Below are 23,175 nucleotides of genomic sequence, written 5' to 3' on the forward strand. Positions count from 1 at the left end.
ATGAAATTAGTAATCAATCATTTATCCCATAGACTAATAATGGCTTCATTATGGTTAAGAATTCTGACCCACTTCAGTATGGGTGGTTTTACAGCCGGCTTGGGTAGTACTTGTTCAGCCAAAACAAAGTTCCTTGAAACTTCGGAAACCAATGTTAGGATTAAGTTAGGCAAACTGCAATTTAAGGATCTGTTTTTATGATGTGTACTTGAACTGGCAATATGATAGGATCATTTGCCAAAGCAAATTTTAGTAATGTCCTTTTATCAACAGGCAAGATAGATAGCGAATAGTTATAAGAAGCAAGCTCATAATCTGTTAACTCTTAACCAGATCTAATACTCTCCCTCCTGATGACAGGAAGTCACTTGGTCACTTCAAAGACTCCAAGTACATTTATTATCAAAGTTTGTATAAATTATACAACTTTGATATTTGTCTGCTTACAGGCTGCCACAAAGCAAAAACCCAATTCAAAAGCATGCAGAAGCATTCTGAGCCAAAGTTAATCCATAGACCTGAATCCTCAGAGTAGGCCCATAGCCTCGGACTCAGTTCATAATGTATCAGTTTGTGCATCCTTGCCATTTTATAGTTTAGTTGGGTGGGTTAGTAATTGAAACCCGAACTCCACTTTATGAACCTTGGATACCAGGTAGGTTGGGTTGTATCTATGATAAGAAATATTAATTAATCCAATAGACCCATTCTACAATCCAAGGAGTTGATTTCTCAAAATGAATTCCCTAATGCCACAGCCTCCTTCCTGTCCATTCCTTCAGTTCATCCAAAATCCAATCAGGAGCCCTGTAATTCTTTAATTGTATCATATTGGCCCCCATTTACAGAAACTAACTATAAGACGTGGGCTATACAGATGTCATCCTTAGTATGTTAATGTTGTGATGGAAAATAACTGGTTCTTTGAGTCTCAACAGTAGAGGCCTGGACACACACAGTTTTAATAATAAGGAATTTATTTACAAGGGGAAGTCGGGTCAGCACAGGAAGCGGTGTGGGGACAGGGTACGGTTACACAAACAAAGAACAAGGGACAAGCACTACAACAGCTATCCCTCTTGACCTTGGATAGCTGCGGCTCCCTTATCAGGACAAACGATAGACCTTCCCAAGCATAAATCAATGCACTTACCTCCAATGTGGTGGTCTGTAAGAGAGGGCTAGCCAAGGGCAAATCTCACCTTTTAAAGCATGGGGCTGGGCGAGATAATCCAATTAAGGTGACTAATAATTTAGGTGTGCATTGATTAGTTGGGAGGGACCAAATGTTGATTGGCATTTGGTGTGTCCGACCAGCCAGGTGGCAGTGCATCTGTCACGTGGCTGGTATCTCTGGATACAGTTGAGTAGTTTCATTATTTACTTGGTCAGTAATTCAGTTTGTCTTGTTTCCCATGCCATAAAATATGGAGCATTTTCAAAGCAACATTCGCCTGTTGCTTACCTAAAAGTGTTAGTCCTTTGCACATCTTCATCATGTCCATTCACAATTTCTTTCATTTTGTCATAGAAACTCAGCTGAAGGTTTTACCTCCACAATATCTAGTGCACTTACCATGGAAATTCGGGCCCCCATTTCTCAATCCCATAAGTTTAATAAACCTCCTTTGCCTGTGTCATGTTTTGAAATCTGAGTGGGTAAACTATTTAATAGATGTTCAAAAATCTGGAGACTTATTCTACACCAATTAGGAACTTGCAGTGATGTCAAGTTCAGCAACACTTACACATTGATATATCCAGGTACTAGGATTATTTATTCTACTTTTTTTCTCCCCTGACTTGTGAACAGATTTTGTTTCTTATAACAAGCTTTGATTCAGCTATTCCTGAGGAAAGCTAGTTCACAAACCAATTCACAAAGTTGAGTTTGCAGAGCAGTCTCTCAAAATGATATTCCTTCCGTGGCAAGAGTAAAGACAATTCTCATATTTCACTTGATGCCAGCAGTCTCCATGGTCAACGTCTTTGTAATCAGGTTCTGCGGGCACCGATATTTCAGATTGATTAATTTCTCCAAACATTTCTTTGACTACTCACTCCTATACGGCACTGTCTCCTTGAGGATAGACACAAAAGAATTGTTTAATTCCTCAGGCATTTTCTTTTTGGAACATAGTATCTCCCATCCCTTTTCCATAAAACTCAGTTGCATGGCTTTTCCTTTTTTCTCATTCATACAAGTAGTTCCAACCTGTTTCTTTCTATTCTTTTGTGGTTGTGCTTTCCCTTTCCTGATCAATGCTTTGGTGCTTTTTGTTCTGATTTTTTCCCCCCTCCTTTGTAATGTTTTACTTGGGTATATAGTCAGGGCTACTTTTCTTCTTTTCTGCCTTAAAAGGATATGATTTAAATGTTAGCTGCTTCTTCACAGTGAAACTTTTAATGCTATTGCCTAGTATACTATAGCCAATGTACTTAATGTGTTATAATTTTTTTAGATTTAAGATCCTATACTCATTGAACTAAATCAATTTCATTTTTACATATTTATACTCCCTAAAGCGTCACTAACTGCCATAATCAAAACTAACTCAGTAAAGAGCACCAGATATAAAATAGACGCTTCTCCTGCACCAACTGAACCAAAATAAAATCATCTTTTGCACTTCAGACCAGAGACAAAGGGGCAGATTAGGCCATTTGGTCCATTAAGTCTATTCTGCCATTCGATCTTGGCTAATTTATTTTCCTTCTCAATCCCATAGCCTTTGACAGCCTTACAAATTAAGAACTTCTTGTAGCGGTGTGCTACACACAGCGCTAAAATAACGACACGGAGTCGGTAAACTGCAGTTAAAGAAGATTTTATTCGAACTTCACAGCCTCCCTGATCCCGCCCTCCCCGCTGTGTCCTGGTCGAGGGAGCTCACCACGTAGTAGTAATGTGTGTCCTCTGAGGTTATTTGCCGAACGTGGAATTGGGCTTCTGCTTGCTGGAACCATAGGTGAGGTCGCAGCGTCCAGAAGCTTGGCAGTTTCAACGAAACCGCATGAACAGATGTGGCGTCGTTCATCTCTGGTCCAAAAATCGCTTGGACCGTTGGGGTCACCAATTGTGGTGGTGTGCTACACTCAGCGCTGAAATAACGACACAGAGTTGGTAAACTGCAGTGAACGAAGATTTTATTCGAACTTCACAGCCTTGCTTTAAAGCCTCCCTGATCCCGCCCTCCCCGGGCGCGGATGTTGTAGGGGCACGTACTCACAACCCCGTGCAGGCTTTTCCCTTTGTTGGTGAAGCAGACCTGGCGCCCTTTTGGGACTGGCCTTTGTGCCGGCGCACTGGCTATTTGTGAGCCGGATCGAGTGCGCTAGGAAGTGGGTCGCCACATTCTCAACCTTTGCTTTAAATATGCCCAATGAATTGGCTTCCATAGCTGTCTGTTGCAATATATTCCACACATTCACTCCATCTGATGAAACTCCTCATCTTTTTTCTAAAAGGGCGTCTTTCTATTCTGAGGTTTTGCCATCCGAATTTTCCTAGACTAAATTAATGTTCCCATGTTGTCCTTGTTAAGTACACCTCTAATTTCCTGTTTATTTCATTTTACAACTGTATCCATAATCACAGCTGTTTCAGGGCATTTAAACCAATCCCACAACTGTTTTCTGCCCCATCCAAATACATTTCACTTGATCTTCTGAGCAAGGTCCTTCTGTTGACTTTACGTGTTTAATAAACACCCCTTCCTCTGTTTTGCCTAGATGTTATTTTAAAACAAACTTATCTATTATTTAACTCGTGCCTTGGTCATTAATTAACCATGTATCTGTAACGGCTATTATATACATCCATTGTTTCTATTTTGCTATTATTAGGAGTGAAGTGTCAGTTCGTTTTAAAAATACTCAAAAAGATGTGCAATATATGGGTGGATAGTGTTTACAGTGGGGTCTTCTAATCATTTCCCCTGTTCTCTAGAAGGCACTATCCTTGGCAAACTTTTGTTATTACCTTTTTTTTGTTGATACTTTAGACTCTTGCATTTTGCCTATTATTGAAGTCTGTAATTTTTAGGTTGCAGGATTGCAATCAGAGATTTCCCTTCTAGATGAGCTGCCAACCTGCCCAAAGTGTCTGGGTTAATGGCGGCAGTGACCCTACTTTGCTCCTGCTGTCAATAGAAACGTCTGTTCGACCTGTTTGTCAGAGGCTATTTGAGACACTCACCATTAGCTTTTTCCAACTATTCCCCCCTCCCTGTAATAGCAACCTTAAGGAACACCTTGAAACACAAAATAATTAATTAAATGAGTCTTTGATATTGGAAATATATGAATCTAAAATAGCCTATTCACTGTTTGGTTTCTTGATCTATTGATTTTCTTGTACATCTGATAAGTTCATCCTCCAAGCTATTTAGTGATTTGACTTTGTCAGTGGATAGTAAAATAATCTTGATCACGATAATTTGGCACCTAACTTTGCTGTAGTTCACTGGAATATCTATCATGCTATAATGATATTGAAAATAAGTAATTTAAAAATGCTTTGGGGTGCTAATAACCAGTAGCCAGGGAAATATGTGTACTCCTCTGCAATATCTCTTGCATAGAATTTCTTGTTTATTTATGTGATGAAAAGGTAGTTAATTTTCTACAGATGTATTATATTTGGACACATGAGCTGAAGGCTATTGTGTCCTGTTTAAAAAGGAAGGAAAAAATATTTTGTCAGATGTTAAAATAATTGTATTTCTAGAATGTTGTTGAAAAGTTCTCAGTAATCTCAGTAGGGGATTTTAGATGTTCTTTAATATTTTAAATGACATTCAGCAGTTTACTTACGAGCAATGGAACTGTAACAAGTCTTATGATAAGATTTTTTAGTAGTGACTTTAAATTTTCTGAGAATAGAAACCTTATATTTTAAGATTCTTTGAAATTGTGTCTTTACAGCTTGTGGCTGGTTCTGGATGTGATCTAGGCCTTATCAGACTCGATGAATTTCCATTGAAATGTCCGAGAGGTCAGGCCAGAGCACAAAGGCAAAGGATGGGAAAACAAAGTATGCTACACTCAATCTTTTTAACACTTACAAAGGGAAGTCAATAGAAACTCAGAAAAATGCAGGTGAGTCTTGTGTAGAAATGCTTGTGCCCTTTTTTATCATTGGGCTCCCAAAGCCAGTGTTTAAGCATCTTCTCTTTTTTTTGGGGTACAGGTTTTTCCTTTATCAAGTCACCCTACAGTAATTCTGTTCCATCTTAAAGGGACACTTCTGGTCAATATGTCTATTATTACCATGGTGAAACTTGGAAAAACACATAGTGAGATGAGCACTTACCTTTTGTTTAACAAGAATTAGTGCACTGGAGCAGTGCAATTCTTTTTCTTAATTAGCCATTTTAAGACCAAAATCCTATAAAATCAAATGGAATCTTATGAAATAGTTATCATTTATTACAGGTCATGACTTGTTTGGGTGTGAACAAAAATACTTTAAAATTGAGGTCCAGTTCTGCTATGTCTTGTACAGAGATCTGCAAATGAGTTAATGAATGTAGTCATGATACTGAGAAATCAATTGAAAATTGTTAACAAAAAGTATTTGTGCAAAATAAAAGCTGTGTGTAGTTGATTCTTATTCCTGACCATTTGGGTCATTGCCTATAGTTGCAGCACGCCATGGATTGCAGAGCCTGGGAAAAGTGGCCAGCTCACGGCGCATACCACCACCCGCCAATCTTCCAAGCCTCAAAGCAGAAAACAAGGGAAATGATCCTAATGTGAATATTGTACCAAAGGATGGATCAGGATGGGTCACAAAATCAGAGCAACAGGAAGAAAGGTACAGACTGCGTTGAATTTTATTGTTCCACGTCAATTAAATCCATAAATTTTATTGCAGCTTCCAGTATATGGAAATTTATTTTATCTGTAGTAAGATTTTCTTGTGATGCCTGTTATAAATCTAAGTATATAAAATATATTGGTTCTTTCTCTTAAAAAGAGAACTCATTAGCATCTAACTTTTTTATGCTGGATCATCGTTGCCTCCTGAGATGAAACATCACCAGTCCGCTTCCATTGACAGCAGAGTTTTTAAGAATGATTGGTGTTTATTTTTTTTTAGTTGCATTTGATATTATGACATTTAAATAATTTTGTTCTGAAGGAATAAGGGAGAAAATAGAAATGTTTTTGTCAGCAGTTACTCGGTCAAGTCAGTGCAATTTGAGCGGAATAGATTTGTATGAGAGCTAATATCAGTATTGTGATTTCAGTAGCATTGCCACAGAAGTCCAGGTACAAGAACCGCCACAACCTAGCTCGGATCCCCCAGCTTCAAAAGCACCAGAGGCACCAGTTGTGAAAACCTGGGCCCAAACCAATAACAAGCATACTGGGCAAGGGGATGGTAAGTTTCTACAAGATGGAGTTAATCAAAATTGTGTTAAGTAACATGCCCCGTACTTCTGTTGAAAATTGTTTTGTTTGTGTACAGTGATACAAGTGTGGTAATCTTGTTTTGGAACTATCTGTGAGGTATGTGAGTCAATGTCCATTCTCTATATAATAAAGTACCCCTCCCTTGGTTTTGCCCAGATGTTCTTTTTAAAATAAAATTACTGTATTACTTAACTCGTACCTTGTTCATTAATCAACCGTGCCTCTGTAAAAGCTCTTGTATCCATCCATTGTTTCTATTTTTGCTATTACTTGGACTCACGGAAGTGTCAGTTTGGTTTTTAAAAAATGCTCAAAACAGAGTGTGCAATATCTGGTAGATAGTGTTTACAGTAGTGTCTTCTAATCAGTTTGCCTATTCTCTAATTAGTGAAGCACTGTTCTTGAAAACTTTTGTTATTGTCTTGTCATGCTGCTACTTTAGAGATTCTTGCCCATGCAGCAGACTCTCCCTTGTCCGCACAGCTGATGAATCCAAAAGAATGGCAGAGATTGATAGTTTGGCACCAGCAACAACACAGGAGTTGACAGTCAGCATTTGAGCATAACATAGGACTGCCTTTGGGACTCATGGTATACTCCCGAAGCCCTCCTCATGAGTGGGTATAGCCCAAAGGTAGCGGAGTTTTGAGTTTTCCTTGTAGATGAGCGGCCAAACACAGCTGACGAGCCCCATTTTCCCAAAGCAACTGGTTTTAAGGTTCAGTAACCCATCTTTGTCCCTTCTCGTGTCAGTAGAAATGGTTCTGCTGGTCTTCAGAGACTGCATTTGCTTCAATTCATTCTAATTTGTTTCCCAGCTAGTAATGAACCTGGCAGTAACGACAAATTCCTTCAACTTTACATTAGAATCCAGAAGGTTCATGTTTTTTGGTAACTTTTTTAGGCTACTATAAACAGTATCCATCAGCATGTGGATTGTTTCTTGTTGATAAAGCTCATTTTTATCTTTTCACTCTCAACTCTATCACTTTGCATTAGGTTGGCAGCCATGGCAGGAAAGTTAGAATTGCTTTTTCTTGTGACACTATAAATTTGGGTACCTTTGCCCTAGATATAATTCAGTACTTTGTCTTGTCTTTCTAACTAATCCAAGCAAATCGTTGTCTCTATAAATGTTCAACTGAGTTTAAAATCCTACATCCCTGTTCCTGCAACTTGCTTGGATCTATTCTTTGGTCCCTGTTACAATTCAGGCATATTCACTGTTTATCACTTGGCCTCACCACCTCCAAAATTTCTTTGCCTGCTTTTTTCCCAACCCAACTTCTGGGCCGTCCCTTGGTCAGTGTTGACCATGGTTATTAAATCCCAGTTGTCTACACCATATTCAAGCCGAAGCAGTACAATATGAAGAGCAAGCTGTTGCCAATGTAGCAGGCTCTCCTTCTCCACGCAGCTGATGAATTCAAAGTAATGGTAGAGGCAGATGTAGTTTGGCACTAGTGATGTCACAGGAGTTGACAGTCAACATTGAACTCAACATAGGACTTCAGCTCCTGAGTTTTCCTTGGGGTTTAGTCCTAAAGCCTTCCCCATAAGTGGGTATAGCCACAAAGCACTGAAGGTTTGAGATCAGATTTTTCCTACTAGACATCAGCCACAGTTGGCAGTGCTCGAGTCCCATCCACCAAAACATCGCAACCATTTCTTTGGTGTTCAACCAAAGGTATTCTGTCTTCCAGTGTATGAAACATCAACAGCCTGCTTCTCCTTTGATCCCTTCTTGTAATCTTTGCTCTCTGACTCTAGCTTTCTATGTCTCTTACCCTGCCTTGGGTCCTCCTGAATTTTGACGTACATCAGACTAATTGTCTGGAAGGGATTATTTTGTAATTCCACACTTAATTGTGCTGTATTCTTACTTTCCACCTTTATTTTCTTATTTCTGCTATCTTTCTCATCAGCATCTGTGCCCTTGTTTCTTGGGGCATATCTAAGTTGAAGCCTGTATGAAAATTTAAGTTAAAATTGAATGTTACTGGTATAATTGATTAGATTTTGAAAAACAAACGAAATACACAGAACTATTTGAGGCAAATTATATTTATAATTTCTTTTTTTGGTATCTCAATTCAGGTATTCAAAGTTTGAACAGTCACTTCCAGCATGAGTTCCCAAGCCTGCAGGCAGCTGGGGATCAAGATAAAACTGTAAAAGAGTTGCCAGATGAGACTTTTGGATCTGGGCCCAGTTTACGTCCACAATGTAGGTGTTCAGTTTACAATTTTTCTAACTCTGTTGCCATCTTCTTGCATCTCTTGTAGCTTCCAAAGATCACTGGCTGCCTCCTGTCAGCTGGAGCATTAACATATGAATTTTCTTAGCTGTATTGACTTTACTGTTAACGTTGATGAGAAACAGATGGGGATTTTTCCTGTGCTAGAGTTCTTGTGAGCGTCTCCAGCTGATGAAAGCTGGAAATGTTCGGAGTATTAAGATCAGACCAAAATAAAAGGTGATGTTGACAGTAGTTTCATAGAACAATCCAGTGAACTACCAGTCTTCCAAGTTATGACAGGGTTCTATCCCTATGAATTCTTCATAATTGACAAATTGGAAATGTAACTGTGAACTAAGTTTCATACAGAAGATGATGCCTGCAGCTGGTAAATCCATCCTGCTGGTCTCCCAAATGTTTGTTCTTGCGTATGGCTTTAAACATACGATGGGTGTTAAGTTGGGTAGCCCTGTGCATACTATTGGATTATCAGGTCAGTATCATAACTTAATCTACATGTTCATTTTACTTTCAAAGTATATGTATGTCACCATATACCACCCTGAGAATAATTTTCTTGTGGGCATACTCATCAAACCTATAGAATAGTAACTATAAAAGCATCAATGAAAGATCAACCAGAGGCAACAAACTGTACAAATTCAAATATAAATAAATAGCAATAAATAATGAGAACAAGAGATAGAGTCCTTAAAGTGAGATCATTGGTTGTAGGAACATTTCATGATGGGGCAAGTGTAGTAATTTTAGTCTTTAAAAATTTTTTCCCCACCTATGTGTTTAGGCCTCAAAAAAAAAAGTTTGAGTTGCATGAAATCACAGTGACTTCAATAACTGAATACCTGATACCAGCAGAGCACATTTATTTTGAGAGACTTCATGTTATTCTGGGTTAGTACAACTCTCCAGACCTGTACAAGGCAGAAGTCAGCATATCTATTTGTTTGACTTGGAATTCCAAGTATAAAGGTTAAGAGAAAATGACAAATTGCTTAAATTTCACTTACGCTTCAAAAAAAATTGTTGTATTTTGCATCTTTAATGGATCTTACTGTTCCTTGCCAGATTCCTGCAGTATGTGGTTGAACAATTCAGTTGGCTCTCCCCATATAGTTCAGGTTATTTATTTATTTCAAGATGCAGTGCAGAACAAACTGCAGTGCAGTGCCCAACGAGCCACACATCCCAGCAACCCACCTATTGAACCCTAGCCTAATCACAGGACAATTTGCAATGACCAGTTAACCTACTAACCAGTACGTCTGGACTGTGGAAGGAAACTGGAGTACCCAGAGGAAACCCACTCGGTCACTGGGAGAATGTACAAATTCCTTACAGGCAGCACCAGAAGTGGACTCCAAACTCTGCCCTGAGGTGTAATAACATCGTGCTAACTGCTATGCTACTGTGTATAGTTGAAGATTGTGAGTCAACTAAAGTTCCATACCAGCCACTGTAACACTTGCAAATCTACGCTGATATTTTTGCTTCACACAAGTCTCCTCCAGCTCTGCATCATTTTACCCCATCAGGTTGTATTTTTCCCTGTCATTAATTACACAGCAGGCAGTCTCTACTTGGCAGTTTGAGCAAGTACTGTCCTGTGCAGTTGTGAAGAAATCAGATTGATCCTATTAAAACAAAAAAAAAATAAATTCAGGGGGATTTCCATTTTGGAACGCTTGCAGCTATGTTGTAGTCTCATACAGTGGTGGTAGAAAGTTTGTGGACCCTGTAGAATTTTCTCTATTTTTGCATGATCTAAAATGTGATCGAATCTTCACACAAGTTCTAAAACTGGTTAAAGAGAACCCAATTAAATAAATAACACAAAAGCATTATACTTCATTTATTTAATGAGAAAAAAATGATCCAATATTACATGTATTTGTTGGAAAAGTAAGAGAACCTGGGGTAATGCCTTTTACAAAAGCTTTTTGGAGTCAGGTGTTCCAATGAATGAGATGAGATTGGAGGTGTGGGTTGTAGAGGTGTCCTACCCTACAAAAGAAACACAAAGTCGGGTCACTGGCAGATCCTGCTCTTCTCCAGAAAGATCTGTTTATGTGCACCATGCCTCAATCAAAACAGCTTTCAGGGACCTTAGATGAAGAATTATAGAGTTGCATGAAGCCGGAAAAGGCTACAAAAGCACTTCTGTCCACAGGAAGAGAAGTTGCCTAGAAATGAAGGAAACTCAGTACTGTTGCTATTCTCCCTAGGGCATCCTACACAGTGTGTAATGCTGAATGCTAAAGGAGGTGAAAAAGATCTCAAGGGTAACAGCAATGACCTGCAGAAATAATCTAGAATTTGCTAAAGTCTCTGTTCATGTGTCCACTATAAGAAAAACACTGAACAAGAATGGTGTTAATGGAAAGACACCACAGATGAAGCTGCTGCTGCTCCCAAAAAAAAAGCTACACATCTCAAGTTTGCAAAAGACCACCTGAGTGTTCCACAACACCTCTGGGGCAATGTTCTGTTGACAGATGAGACGAAAGTTGAACTTTTTGGCAGCAATGCTCATTGCTATGTTTTGAGGGAAAAGGAGTTTCCTCCCTATCCAAAAAATAAAAACACACACAGGTTTGTAGCTTAATTGGCCACTCTAAAATCTACCAAGTTTGCCCGTGACAGAATCTTGGGACTTGATAGGAATATGTGGATAATAAAATGTGACTTTCTTGTAAGATGAATGTAAACAGGGCTTTATGGTCAGAATGGTGGGTTAAAGGGACAATTCCTATTCTGTACTTTTCTGATTCTAGGACTTGAGATACATTGAGGCTTCAGAGGAACAATCTGGGTGTGTTTCTAAATGATACCACTCGATACAATATAGAATTTAACTTACATTTTGTATCATACAGATGTTGCTACTTGGAGAGACGTTGGAGGAAAAACAGTGATGGAACAAGATGGAAAGCCCACTAATTTAGAAGATGGTGGGACCAGAATGCCAATGCCAGAACTGAATGATGGATTAAGGGGTCTTGATAAACGTGATATACGAGAAAAGACATCATTGCCTCTAACTAAGATAAATGGACAGCTGGTTATCTCAGCTGCACCACAATTTAGAGGAATAATGACACCGTATGTAAGTACTAATCTCTTGCTGTAAAGACGACTATATATGTACAGTGGCATGCAAAAGTTTGGGCACCCCAGTCAAAATTTCTGTTACAGGGAATAGCTAATCAAGTAAAAGATGACCTGATTTCCAAAAGGCATAAAGTTAAAGATGACGCATTTCTTTAATATTTTAAGCACAGATTACTTTTTTATTTACATCTTTTACAGTCAAAATAACAAAAAAGGAAAAGGGCCCGAAGCAAAAGTTTGGGCACCCTGAATGGTCAGTACTTAATAACACCCCCTTTGGCAAGTATCACAGCTTGTAAACGCTTTCTGTAGCCAGCTAAGAGTCTTTCAATTCTTGTTTGGGGGAACATCGCCCATTCCTTCTTGAAAAAGGCTTTTTGTTCTGTGAGCTTCATGGGCCATCTTGCATGCACTGCTCTTTTAAGGTCTATCCACAGATTTTCAGTGATGTTTAGGTCGGGGGACTGTGAGGGCCATGGCAAAACCTTCAGCTTGCACCTCTTGAGGTAGGCCATTGTAGATTTTGAGGTGTGTTTATGATCATTATCCTGTTGTGGAAGCCATTCTCTTTTCATCTTCAGATTTTTTTATAGACAGTGGATGTTTGCTGGTATTTAATTGGATTAATTCTTTCCTCTACCAGTGAAATGTTCCCTGTGCCGCTGGCTGCAATACAAGCCCAAAGCATGATCGATGCACCCCCGTGCTTAACAGTTGGAGAGGTGTTCTTTACATGAAATTCTGCACCCTTTTTTCTCCAAACATACCTTTGCTCATTGCAGCCAGAAAGTTCTATTTTAACTTCATCAGTCCACAGGACTTGTTTCCAAAATGCATCAGGCTTAATTAAATGTTCCTTTGCAAACTTCTGATGCTGAATTTCGTGGTGAGGATGCAGGAAAGGTTTTCTTCTGATGACTCTTCCATGAAGGTCATATTTGTGCAGGTGTCACTGCACAGTAGAACAGTACACCACCACTCCAGAGTCTGCTAAATCTTCCTGAAGGTCCTTTGCAGTCAAACAGGGGTTTTGATTTGCCTTTCTAGCAATCCTATGAGCAGTTCTCTCAGAAAGTTTTCTTGGTCTTCCAGACCTTAACTTGACCTCCACTGTTCCTGTTAACTGCCATTTCTAAATTACATTACGAACTGAGGAAACGGCTACCTGAAAACACTTTGCTATCTTCTCACAGCCTTCTCCTGTTTTGTGGGAATCATTTACTTTAATTTTCAGAGTGCTAGGCAGCTGTATAGAGGAGCCCATGGCTGCTGATTGTTGGGACAAGATTTGAGGAGTCAGTATTTATAAAGCTTTGAAATTTGCATCACCTGGCCTTTCCTAATGATGACTATGAACAAGCCATAGCCCTAACAAGCTAATTAAGTTCTGAGACCTTGGTAAAAGTTATCTGAGAGCTCAAATCTCTTGGGGTGCCCAAACTTTTCCAGGTGCTCCTTTCCTTTTTTTCGCTCTAAAATTGTATGAAACAAAAATAATACACTAATCTTACTTAAAATGTTGAAAAGAATGTTTCATCTTTAACTTCATGACTTTTGGAGATCAGTTCGTCTTCTACTCACTTAACTATTCATAGTAACAGAAAGTTTGACCGGGGTTCCCAAACTTTTGCATGCACTGTATAAAACTCTTCCCCCAGCCTGAAAAGGTGGTACCTCTCTGCATGTCTTCAAGATGTCTGACAAGTCTTGCAGAATAGTGATGACTTGATTCCAGGTTCTTTAGGGAGAATTACAGGGTACTTTGTATGCTTTCAGTTGTGCAGGTGTACACTTGGCTGCTACCAGAAATGAGAGAAATCAGTTTTGTGAAAATACTGTAGGAAATCATAGGAAGGATTAGAGGGCTAAAATTGAGCAGATGGTCAGAATTAGAAATGATGTCAACTGAATGATTAATAATGGTAAGAAAAGATTAATAATTAAGGCACACAAGTTCAAACTAATTTCTGAGCTAACTGAAGTTATGCTTTATACACTGACTTGTTATCTAGGGTGATTGGAACAGTGATAGAAGTCCTTTAATGGTAACATTCAAAATTAATGTCTTTAAAAGTAGAAGCAAGAGAATTGCAGAACATGCAGTAAATGCAGGAGTGAGATGTTTGGTAGTTCCATCAAAGAGAACATGCATATTGGGCTAAATGGTGCTCAGCTATCCTCTTGTGTAGTTGTGTCGCAAGCATATCAGAATTGAAGCAAGGCAGAGTCTGATGGATTGAAGGGAGAACAACAAGTTAAATAAATTGATGGATTAAAGATGGAAAGAGAATTTGTTTTTTTTTATTAGAGGCATATGTTGAATAAAAATGAGGTTTTTGACATTTCGCTCAAAGGATGGTGCTTCTGACGGGTACAAGTATCGGTTTTTTGTTTGGCAATTGTTATACTATGCAAGCTTATTGTTGGAAATAAGAGTTTTGAAAATATACAAAGATATGTGAGATGTTGATCCTTGTTATTCATAGTGTAAAATGAAACCAACAAGATTAAGGCAGGATTGTATCCATTGAAAAAGAGCAGAATTTAAAATTTCTTGGGTAAATTAAGAAAATTTTATATTCTATCTTCTCTTCAAAGAAATGCTTTAAATTATTTGATTTTTTTTTAACCTATCAATAACAATTAGAAAATGATGGTCAAACCTGCACTCAGCAGTGATTTACCTTTGAAACAGCTATGATCAAATTGCTTTCAGTAATATATGCTAGATGAGCCCACAAATTAATCAAGCAAATTATTTTTCAGACGAGTCAAAGGTGAAACAACACAAACTTATGCATTATTTTTCTTTATTATAAATTACCCCTAATTTCCTTATGAAGGTTCAGCCACCTTTACTTTAAACAACTCCATGCCTTGGCTCAAATTAAAGAGTTCATCTCTTTAACAATGCATTCAGTACTTATTCTTAGAATCATCTTTGCCATTTGCAATGCACCTACGAAATATCTTAAAACCTTGACCAAACGGAGAGCACTGTATAACTGAATCTTGTTCTCAAAGTCTACATCTTAAAAGCATTGTTTTCAATCACAATTGAATTAATGTAGGAAATTAAAATTCAAATTTGAATTTATTAAGTATGAATGATTTTTCTCTCTTGTAAGTTGAACTATGACCATTTATGCAAGTGTACTTTCTTCTTTTGCTTTTTTCAGATGTCTTACCCACCTGCAAAAATGCAAGGGTCATATCGGTTACCATACCCAGCACCAAATACCAAGTAAGTATTCTGCATTTTCAAAACATAGACAAAATTCATGCTTCTGAGGATAATAGAATAATTTTGTTTTCATAAAAAATGAAAAATTAGGGCAGCTGATTTTTGTACTTTTTTTCTGGATAAAACGATTACTGAGATTCCAGTGGTAGTTGCATTGGAAACCGTAATTGCCTAAATTTTCAAATCTCAATGTGCTTGACATTTCAGTATTATTTTAGCATTAGTTTTAGATGCCCTTTTTTAAAGTAAGGGAATACTCTGTTAAGACTAGAAATACCTCCCTCTTTCATTCAAAAAAAAACTGTTCACAATGAAAATTGAATAAGCTTAAGTCCACAGTTATGTACCATTAACATTTCATAGCTCATGGTCTAAAACCGTTGTCACATTTGTTTAGCAAGATGAAGGGCCGGGATTATGCACATATTATTAAGTATATGAACCAGATCCCCAGCTATGGGTAACTAGCCCCACTGTCTTATGGGCAGCCTTGAGAGAGATGAAGGCTACAGGAATAAACCCAGACAGAATATCTGGAACGGCTTGATGACTGGGCATCTCAGAATCTCCATACATTCTGCCCAGGCTTGTGCCCTAGAGCGGTCATGTCAGTTTCACTCCATGGTCTTCTGAGATAGGTGGATGCTATCAATATCGAAATTTAGACATCAGACTGCTTTTTATTTAACAAATGTAGAATATTATTCCATTTGATAAATTGTTCTTTTCTCTTCTGTACATGCTGTGCTTTAATTAATTTAAACTCTGGATGTATTCATGGTGTAAAGTTTATTTAACAGCCATTAAACTTGTTTTGACTTCTAATATCATTTAGGAACCCAGCTTCTGCAAGGCCAGCAAATACTCAGTGGGCTCTTGACCTCCTTGAAAGGCCCTCCATTATTAGTGCAAATGATTTGAAGGAACTTGATAACCTGGATACTGAAGCAGATGATGGCTGGGCAGGTAAAACCATCAAATGTTGGATATGTTTTCAGCAGAAGTCAAAATTGAGGAATTAAGTTGAGTGTTTCTTCTATTCAGGGGCCCAATCTGAGGTGGATTACACTGAGAAGCTAAATTTTAGTGATGAAGAAGAGGGAGGATCCACAGAAGACAAAAATGAAAAGCGGTATGAATTATTTTCTAAATGGAGTACCAATTGTCAGTGTTTTAAAAATCTAATGGGTGGCCAGTTGGGATTTGAATTGTAACAAAAGTCCATCAGTTTTATTTCCATTTGAGTGTAGCAGTATTTCTAGAGCCAATTCTATTTGATATTTAATGCTGTGAAATAATTATTTCTTCATTTTTGAAGTCCTCAGTGTTTTTAGTTTAGTATTATTTAGTGCCATGATACATTTGATGATCCTCAAGTGCTTAATCTGAGTGTTTGTATTTTAAACTGGTTGTAATAGATAGAGGTTAAATTAAGGGGGAAGCACATGGCTTCAGTTTTCATTTCTGTCTATGTGAACAATACCATTCTCTTAATGTCTTCAGTCCATAAGACAAACAAGCAGAATTAGGCCTTGCAGCCCATTGAGACTGTTCAACACTCCTCCATCGCTGATTTATCCCTCTCAACCTCATTCTCCTGCCTTCTCTCTCTAACCTTTGTTGCCTATATTCATTAAGAACCTGCCTTAAATATACCCAATGATGTGGCCTCCACGGCCACGTGGCAACGAATTCAACAGATTACCACCCTCTGTTCTGAAGGGGTGTCCTTGTACTTTGAGGCTGTGCCAATTGGTCCTAGGCTCCCCCACCTTTGGAAGCAACCTCTCCATGTCCACTGTATCTAGGCCTTTCAGTATTCAATAGGTTTCAGTACAAGCTCACAGCCATCAGATACTCTTCGTGCGTTAATCGTTTCATTCCTGAAAACATTCTCGTGAATCTCCTTTGGATCTTCCCCATTGCAGCACACATTCTTATACATAAGAGGCCCAAAATGCTGTCCAACCAAAGCCTGCATCCTTGCTTTTGTATTCTAGTTCTTTTGAAATAAATGCTAACACTGTATTTGCCATCACTACCACCGACTCAACTTGCAAGTTAACCTTTAGGGAATCTTGCACAAGGACTCCCAAGAGGTCCCTTTGCACCTCTGAATTTTGAATTTGCTCCCAGTTTAAAAAGTAGGCTACAATTCTATTTCTTCTACTAAAGTGCATGACTGTGCACTTTTCTGCACAGTGTTCCATCTATCAACTCTTCTGCCCATTTTCCTAATCTAAGTCCTGTAGACTCCATGGTTCCTCTACACTACTTGCCCCTCCTCCTATATTTGTATCATCCAAACATTGATATATAACATAAACTAAGTGGTCCCAACAATGACCCCTGCAGAATACCACTAGTCACCAGCAGACAACCTGAAAGTCCCCTTTATTCCCGGTCTTTGCTTCTTGCCAGTCAACCAATCTTCTATCCATGTTGGTATCTTTCCTGTAATACCATAGACTGTTTAGTAACCTCATGCATGCCACCTTGTCGTAGGCCTTTTGAAAATCCAAGTAATTAGCATCCATTGGTTCTCCTTTATCTATCCTGCTTGTTATTTTCTCAAAGAAACCCGAAAGATTTGTCAGATAAGATTTCCCCTTCGTGTAACTATGCGGACTTTGGCCTATTTTATTATATGCCCCCAAGTACCCGGAAATTTCATCCTTCATATGGATTCCACCATCTCCCCAACCACTGAAGATAGGCTAACTGACCTATAGTTTCTGATCTTTTACCTCCATCCCTTCTTAAAGAATGAAGTGACATTTGCAATTTTTCATTCCTCTGGAACTGTTTTAGTCTATTTGCATATTGATTAAGAAATTTGTATTGTTGCATATTTTTACTTTTACCCATCTCAGAACAGTAGCTTATATCTGAGTACAGATCTTGGTGAGAAACATTCCTTCCTCAGCATTTTCTTTGAGACTTCTTTGTCAATAACAAAGTTGATAAACCACCTTTTTTGTGAAATAGTTTTTTCTGTTTTCCTAATCTCCCTATCAAAGTCCTTTAATTTTATAAACTACAAATTTAGAGATTTTGGCAAATTTTATCTACGATAAATCATTGTAGAAGTTTCCATTATAAATATTGACAAATAACGTGTTTATTGGCATTTTTATAGATATATTGAACAATTGTGGACTACACTGCAGCAAAAAATGTAGGGCTTTAATACTTATGTCTTAAGCATAATTTTTTTCCTGAATCTTGAACCCTAAGATTTTCTATTCTATCTTAATATTTTATACTTGAGGGAGTTTTGTTCTGTTCTTCCAAAGTAAGAATGTGATTTGATGCTGCAATTCTACCATGATTGTGTTTGTTTAAATATGTCCAAAGATTTGAGGTCCACATGAAAAGTATGAATTGCAGTTATTTGATCCATAACATTCTTAAATTGTAATTTGCTTGGCAGGGTCATGCCTTGAATTGCTGAATGTTTTTCCTTTCTCCCTCAAGTCTCAAGATGTTTATGTTCAGTTTTAATAGTTGATGTACTTATGATTTTAATTCCTCAGGTTACAGTTTCACTTCTAAATTGTGCTATTTTGTTCACCTAAGATTACAGATTCATTGCATGATTGCTGCATGATCTTAATCCTATACACGAGTTTTCTCCCTCTCCTTCAGATCTCAAAAGAGTAGCTTCTATTAAAAGGAGATTTGGTAGTTTAATCTGGAACCTCCAGTTATTTTGGCATGTTAACTTTGTGCTAAATGGGGCATACTCTGAAAACCTGGTGGATTGGGCATGGGTAGAGAGCTCTGGTAAAACTCGAGTCAATGATCAAGAGTAAGGACTCCAGTGATCAGAATAGTATGTATCACACAAAAATTGTTGTGTATGTTTGATGGCTAGTCATCCTGGCTCCAGTTGTCACTCTGCAAGTTCCTCAGAGGCCTGTTCATTTCTACCTGTTTCATTAATGATCTTTCTTTCATTACAAGGTATTGATATTCACTGAATGCCATTACCAGTTCATTACCATTGGTAATTCAAGCTACCCATACCTGTATGCAGCAAATTGAGCTTAATATTCAGGCATGTTCAAATCCTCAAAATCAACAAATTTCAAAACTCTAGTTTGTTTTAATAACGGCTGTATAAAATAGCCAGTCAGCCCCATTAAAAACAATGTCCCTGAAATCATGCTTGCTAAGCCATGTTCAGATCAGGAAGGTTTCTGAGCTGCAGCTGTTGCTAGTATTTCTATACATGTACCACAGTGGAGTCTGAACGCTGCCAGGCAATATATAAATTTCATTTTATATCATTTGTGCAAAATTCTTCTCTTTAAGCAGCAGAAGGGTTAATGCATATTTCATTGGTTAAAAGGCTTCACTGTCTGGCCTCTAAAGAACTAAAAGGACACTTTCCCCACTGCTAATGTGTAGTGTCCCATTTCTCTACCCCCTCTGGTCATCTATCTTAATATCCACCAAACTCCTGTAGCCATCATTACTTGCCCAGGTGTACTATCTCATTGCCCCCCAATGCCTCTTCCTGGATTGATGCAGTGGTAGGTGATTAGCAGAAGGCTATATCTAAACCATAGGATTTGCTAGTTGTCTCTTTAGTTGATCAAGGACCATTGGGCCAATAGTTTGTCTAACCCACCCCAAAGAAATACTGCAGTTTAATGTTATTTTAGGAATACTCTTTTCCTGTTCTATGTGGTACGTAGAGTAAGCTTTATAGTTTGAGGTTTTAAAGTCAAATTGATTCTATTTTATGGAAGTGCAACTGCTGTGAATTTGGAGGCCGGGGTTTGGAATGTGGAGCTGGCTATTAGGTTTAGGCTACGTCCACACTAAAATGGCATTTTCATCCCCCGACACCGGAGCTTTTCAGAAATGCTTTCCAAGGTGGATATTTTTGAAAACGCTGCTTGGGCAGATCAGTTTTTTTTAAACTTTTTTTATTGCATTTTTAAATGGTTACAAAGTATGAAAAAACAATGTATATAACCCTTACCCCCTCCCCTTAACCCCTCCCCCCTAACTGCCCTATAGAAAAAAAAAAGAAAGAAAGAAAGAATGCCTGGTTGTTGGAAGATCTCCACATGCTCCATGGAATTCGTAATAACTTTAATATGTATATTTATTTCTTTCCCCTAATAACCAATTGTTTCATCTTCAGAGCATCTATATATTTAATCCTGTCTTTTGTAAATAAGGGCTCCAAATTTTCAGAAATGTTTCATATTTATCTCTTAAATTATAAGTAATTTTTTCTAATGGAATACAACCATAGATTTCTTTCTTCCAAGAATCTATACTTAAATGTGTATCCGATTTCCAAGTAACTGCAATAGCTTTTTTGGCTACTGCCAGTGCAATTTTTATAAATTCTTTCTGATACTTATTTAGTTTGAGTTTCGGTTTTATCCCTTCAATATCACCTAGTAAAAATAATATTGGATTATGAGGAAATTGTGTTCCTGTAATTTGTTCCAGTAAAAGTCTTAAATTTGTCCAAAAAGGTTGAATTTTAGAGCAAGACCATGTCGAATGTAAAAAAGTACCAGTTTCCTGGTTACATCGGAAACACTGATCCGATAAATTTGGATTTAATTTTTTTATTTTTTGTGGTGTAATATATAATTGATGTAGAAAATTATACTGCACTAATCTTAACCGAACATTTATTGTATTTGTCATACTATCAAGACATAGTCTTGACCAATTTGTTTCTTCAATTTTAATATTCAAATCACTTTCCCATTTTTGTCTTGACTTATGGACTCCTTGTTTAATTACCTGTCTTTGAATCAAATTATACATGCAAGATATAATTTTTTTAATATTTCCTTTTTGAATTAAAATTTCTATTTCATTAGATTTCGGCAATAACATTGTTTGACCTAATTTTTCTCTTAAATAAGCCCTTAATTGAAAGTAACAAAATAAAGTGTTATTTGATATTTTATATTTATTCTTTAATTGATCAAATGACATTAATATACCTCCTTCAAAACAATTCCCTATATATCTAATCCCATTTTGAATCCAATTATATAAAAGTTGATTGTCCATTGTGAAAGGATTAAGTCTATTTTGTATTAAAGATCTCTTTGCTAATAAAGATTTTTTTGTCTCATCATCAACATTTATCTTATTCCATAAATCAATCAAATGTTTTAATATAGGAGATTCTTTCTTTTCCCGTATCCATTTAGATTCCCATTTGTATATAAAATCTTCTGGTACGTTTTCTCCTATTTTATCTAATTCTATTCTAATCCATGCCGGTTTATCTTTCTCGAAAAAAGATGCAATAAATCTAAGTTGATTTGCTTTATAATAATTCTTAAAATTTGGAAGTTGTAATCCTCCTAGATCAAATTTCCATGTCAATTTTTCCAACGATATTCTTGACATCTTACCTTTCCAGAGGAATTTCCTCACATAGTTGTTTAACTCTTGAAAAAACTTCTGGGGTAATTGTATTGGTAATGATTGCAATAAATATTGTAATCTAGGGAATATATTCATTTTTATAGTATTTACTCTACCTACTAATGTTATTGGTAATGCCATCCATTTTTCAAGATCTTCCTGAATTTTTTTCAAAAGTGGTAAGTAATTTAATTTGTATAAGTTTTTTATATCATTATCAACTCTTATACCTAAATATTTTATACCATTTGCTGGCCATCTAAATTGAGTTATTAATCGACATTGATTATAATCTCCTTTAGTAAGAGGTAAAATTTCACTTTTATCCCAATTTATTTTATAACTCGATATTTTCCCATATTCTTCTAGTCTATAAGATAATTTGCGTAGTGAATGTAATGGATCTGTTAAATAAAGTAGAACATCATCAGCAAATAAGTTAATCTTGTATTCTTCCTGATTAACTCTGAAACCCTTAATATCTGGGTCCATTCTAATTAATTCAGCTAGTGGTTCTATTGCCAACACAAATAAAGCAGGTGATAGTGGACAACCTTGCCTAGTTGATCTTGTTAACTGAAATGATGTTGAAATTTGACCATTTGTCACTACTTTAGCTTTGGGATTAGTATTTAAGGTTTTAATCCATTTTATAAATGATGTTCCTAGTCCATATTTTTCCAATACCTTAAATAAAAAATCCCATTCCAATCTATCAAATGCTTTTTCTGCATCTAAAGCAACTGCCACACTCATTTCCTCCCTCTTTTGTGCTAAATGGATTATACTAAATAACCGAGTTACATTATCTGCCGATTGTCTATTTTTGATAAATCCTGTTTGATCCATATGCACTAATTTTGGTAAGCATTTAGATAATCTATTAGATAAGATTTTTGCTATTATTTTATAATCGGTGTTTAATAAAGAAATAGGTCTATATGATGCTGGTTTTAAAAGGTCTCTGTCTTTTTTTGGCAATACTATTAAAATAGCTGTTGAAAAAGATTCTGGAAGTTTATACGTTCTTTCCGCTTGATATATTAACTCCATAAAAGGAGGAATTAATAAATCTTTAAACTTTTTATAAAATTCAGGTGGAAAACCATCTTCTCCTGGAGATTTATTACTTTGAAGTGATCCCAAAGCTTCTTCAACTTCCTTCAATGTAAAAGACATACCTAATCCCTTCTGTTCTTCTGTATTTAATTTCGGAAGAGTTATTTGTGATAAAAATTCTTCTATCTTAACGTCATCATTCTTTGATTCTGATTTATACAACTTAGAATAAAAATTCTTAAAAGCCTCATTAATTTCTAGAGGTTTATAAGTAATTTCATTCACTTTTGTTCGAATTGCATTTATTGTTTTAGAAATCTGATCTGTTTTTAACTGCCATGCAAGAACTTTATGTGATCTTTCACCTAATTCATAATATCTCTGTTTAGTTCTCATAATTGCTTTTTCTGTTCGATATGTCTGGAGTGTATTATATTTTAACTTCTTATTAATAAGTTGTCTTAGTTTTACTTCTGTCATATTTCTTTGAGATTCTTTTTCTAATTTTATAATCTCTTTTTCTTAGAAGTATAACTTATTATCTGGCCTCTCAAATATGCTTTCATTGCTTCCCACAATATAAATTTATCATCAACTGAATGTAAATTTGTATCTAAAAAGAACTGAATCTGCTTTTTCATAAAATCACAAAAATTTTGACGTTTTA

At 36.8% G+C, this 23,175-nt stretch overlaps 1 protein-coding gene across 13 annotated transcripts in view; it reads left to right on the plus strand.

Moving 5' to 3' along the window:
- The window catches only part of prrc2c (proline-rich coiled-coil 2C), a 99,586-nt gene that overhangs the window by 25,633 nt on the left and 50,778 nt on the right, over nucleotides 1-23,175 (plus strand). For 11 of the 13 annotated variants that reach the window (XR_009514815.1, XM_059984792.1, XM_059984801.1 and 8 more), the window contains exons 2-9: nucleotides 4,927-5,100; nucleotides 5,644-5,818; nucleotides 6,255-6,388; nucleotides 8,518-8,646; nucleotides 11,554-11,783; nucleotides 14,968-15,032; nucleotides 15,868-15,998; nucleotides 16,077-16,164. Coding sequence is in view for 12 of the 13 variants with exons in the window: in XM_059984792.1 (XP_059840775.1) it covers nucleotides 4,986-5,100; nucleotides 5,644-5,818; nucleotides 6,255-6,388; nucleotides 8,518-8,646; nucleotides 11,554-11,783; nucleotides 14,968-15,032; nucleotides 15,868-15,998; nucleotides 16,077-16,164 (1,067 nt within the window). In the remaining variant the exon portion in view is untranslated. The remainder of the gene's footprint in view (nucleotides 1-4,926; nucleotides 5,101-5,643; nucleotides 5,819-6,254; nucleotides 6,389-8,517; nucleotides 8,647-11,553; nucleotides 11,784-14,967; nucleotides 15,033-15,867; nucleotides 15,999-16,076; nucleotides 16,165-23,175) is intronic. The other 2 variants (XM_059984794.1, XM_059984802.1) reach the window with 1 other exon arrangement.

Source organism: Hypanus sabinus, chromosome 11 (genome assembly GCF_030144855.1).
Source record: "Hypanus sabinus isolate sHypSab1 chromosome 11, sHypSab1.hap1, whole genome shotgun sequence".
In the NCBI taxonomy this organism is placed as follows: domain Eukaryota; kingdom Metazoa; phylum Chordata; class Chondrichthyes; order Myliobatiformes; family Dasyatidae; genus Hypanus; species Hypanus sabinus.